Below are 2,570 nucleotides of genomic sequence, written 5' to 3'. Positions count from 1 at the left end.
AGGCATCACTGGGGCCTCTTTCATAAATAAGCGCACTAATCTCACTCATGAGGGCTCTGCCCCTATGACCTAATCACTTCCCAAACACTCTCAACTCAACTGAGGGGAAGGATCTCAATGTATGAATTTTGGGGGGTGCGAACATTCAGACTACAGCACTCTCCCAGCCACAATTCAAAATGGAAACACTGACAGCCGCTGACTTACCCGACAGACTTCATACTCTTTCTTGGCCTGTCTTAAATACCCTCATGCTTTAAATTACCATTTGTTACCAGTAAACTCAGTTTTTTTTTCTCTTAGAGATTGCTGTTACTTTACTAATGATTCGTTCTTGATGTTATAGGAGGAAATTAACTATGAGACCAAACAAGGATCAGCTTCATTTGAACAAACCTGGTGAATTGTCAGCCTTATGGTGTAAGACAACACAGAAAAATCAATACTGGAGAGTTATTAATGAAAAAACAAAAACCCTTATAGTTTATTAACAAAATTCATATAATAATATTCATTTTAATTATCATTTCCTTCTCTGTAAATATGACTTGCTAACTTACTATGATCTTTTATAGACAGGGAAAAGTGGACATACTTCAAAATCTTTCTGATAAATATATTGCTGTTCTGCATCCAGCTTGGATAAGGCCCTTCAAGATGGCATATGCGGGAGCCTGTGAAAAACAACAAGCAAATAAAAGAAACACGTTTTACGTTCGTTTCTAGTTGTAAGTTTTAGGGATGGAAGGGCAGGGTTTGGATTTCTCTGGAGATGAAATAAAATCTGAGAAGCAATTTAATTTGGAAAAAAGCCATTAAAAAAGATCAGAATGCCTCTGCTACTGCCAAAACACTGGAATCATCTGGTTTCTCACAGGAAAATGGAAAAGGATAAGGAATGAAGCAAGAAACAAGATTCCCAATCTGGAGCAATGCTTTTGCTTGCTTTTCGTCAAAGCAACGTCACTGGTTTTCTTCCCTTTGGCAGGAACTATAAAATTTATTTTTCTGGAAACAGAAATCTCCTGCCCCCTCAACCTTCCGGATAAGGTGCCCCAAAGCACTACAAGTCACAGCAGGTTCCTACCAATTCTGCGTCATGGTCAAGGCCTATGTCATGGTGCTCAAGCTCTTCATCCCGAAATTTCTTTATCACCTGGTTAAATAAAAAGAAACCAAAGCAAGTCAGCATTCCAACTCTCCTGCTGTTCCATCTTATTTTGGAGGCTAAAGCCTCATATTATAGTCTAAGACAGGGTAGGCCAACTTTTCCTATAAAGGGCCAGAACGTAAATCCTTTAAGCTCTAAAGGCTGTGCAGTCTCTGGCCCAACTACTCAACTCTGCTACTGTGGCCCTGGAAGCCGCTGAAGCCACGCAAACAAATGGGCGTGGCTGTGTTCCAATAAAACTGTAAATTGTTATTTACAGAAACAGGTGGTTGGCCACGGACCATAGTTTTCCAACCTCTGATTTAGACTTTAAAAAATTAAATAGTTCCCTTATTTACTGTGAAAAATTATCTGAGGATATCTATTAATTCATCATTCTTTTATTTAATCTAAAGGGCTCATGCTCACAGCATTTGCTCAGGAGAATAAAGAAGTGGAGAGAATGCAGGCAGCACAGGGCTCAGGAGTCCCAGCTCTGCCCGAACTGTGTGACCAGAGCAGACAGCTTCACTTTCTGTGCCTTAGTTTGCTCATCTTTCAAATGAGTCACTGAGCTGGATATCTAACCTTCCATCATCCCCTAATATTCTCTCATATTTTTTCTTTTTACCCATGTGCATACCTGTTCGTTTTCCCCTTGAGCAGCCCTTTTCTAGAGTATAGTCAAATACCTGAAGAAGTTCCTCGTATTTTTCGGGGTCCTTCTCCATCAGCGTCCTGATCTGGTTGTTGTAGTGATGCGCTATGCTCTCCTCCACCGCTACCGTGCAGGCCATCGCGCCTTCCTTCCCCAGCAAGGCAGTCCCTGCCCCTGGAGTTGTTAAACCCAGAGGAGGAAGGTAAGGGATGGATACACTGGCAACAGAGATCATTTCTGGTCAGGGTTCCTCGACCTCAGCACCACTGACACTGGGGTTGGGTCGTTCTTTGTGGAGGGGGCTGTCCTGTGCATTATATAATAGGGTATTTAACAGCATCCCTGATCTCTACCAACTAGATGCTAATAGCACCAACTAAGTTGTAACGAACAAAACTGTCTTTACATATTCCCACCTGTCCTCTCGGGGGGACAAACTTGCCCAGGTGGAGAATCACTGTTTTAGGTGGTACCAGATCCTAGTGTTAAACCTTGAATCACATAGTAAGAAAGCTATTCTCTTTTCAATGCTCTTTTAACCTTCTGATTAGGGCCAAGATAAAGTCTGCGTTTGCAGGGAGTACTCTTTGATCTGCTGTATCACTTACTCTTTTCCCTTTTTAAAAGAGTGAACAAGGAGGCCGGGTGTGGTGGCTCACACCTGTAATCCTAGCACTCTGGGAGGCCGAGGCGTGTGGATTGTTTGAGCTCAGGAGTTCGAGACCAGCCTGAGCAAGAGCGAGACCCCGTCTCTACTAAAAA

At 42.5% G+C, this 2,570-nt stretch overlaps 1 protein-coding gene across 1 annotated transcript in view; it reads right to left on the bottom strand.

Moving 5' to 3' along the window:
• Positions 1 to 536: 536 nt before the first annotated feature.
• Positions 537 to 2,570, bottom strand: part of COQ7 (coenzyme Q7 homolog, ubiquinone (yeast)) — a 7,316-nt gene continuing 5,282 nt past the window's right edge. The window contains exons 3-5 of the mRNA XM_012647553.1: positions 1,843 to 2,026; positions 1,088 to 1,156; positions 537 to 674 (exon numbers count right to left, since the gene is read on the bottom strand). Coding sequence (XP_012503007.1) covers positions 597 to 674; positions 1,088 to 1,156; positions 1,843 to 2,026 — 331 coding nt within the window. The 3' untranslated portion in view covers positions 537 to 596. The remainder of the gene's footprint in view (positions 675 to 1,087; positions 1,157 to 1,842; positions 2,027 to 2,570) is intronic.

This window comes from Propithecus coquereli, unplaced genomic scaffold (genome assembly GCF_000956105.1).
Source record: "Propithecus coquereli isolate 6110/MARCELLA unplaced genomic scaffold, Pcoq_1.0 Scaffold27, whole genome shotgun sequence".
Classification (NCBI taxonomy): Eukaryota; Metazoa; Chordata; class Mammalia; order Primates; family Indriidae; genus Propithecus; species Propithecus coquereli.
The sequence above is the reverse complement of the archived record's forward strand: the minus strand, read 5'-3'. Positions and strand labels throughout refer to the sequence as shown.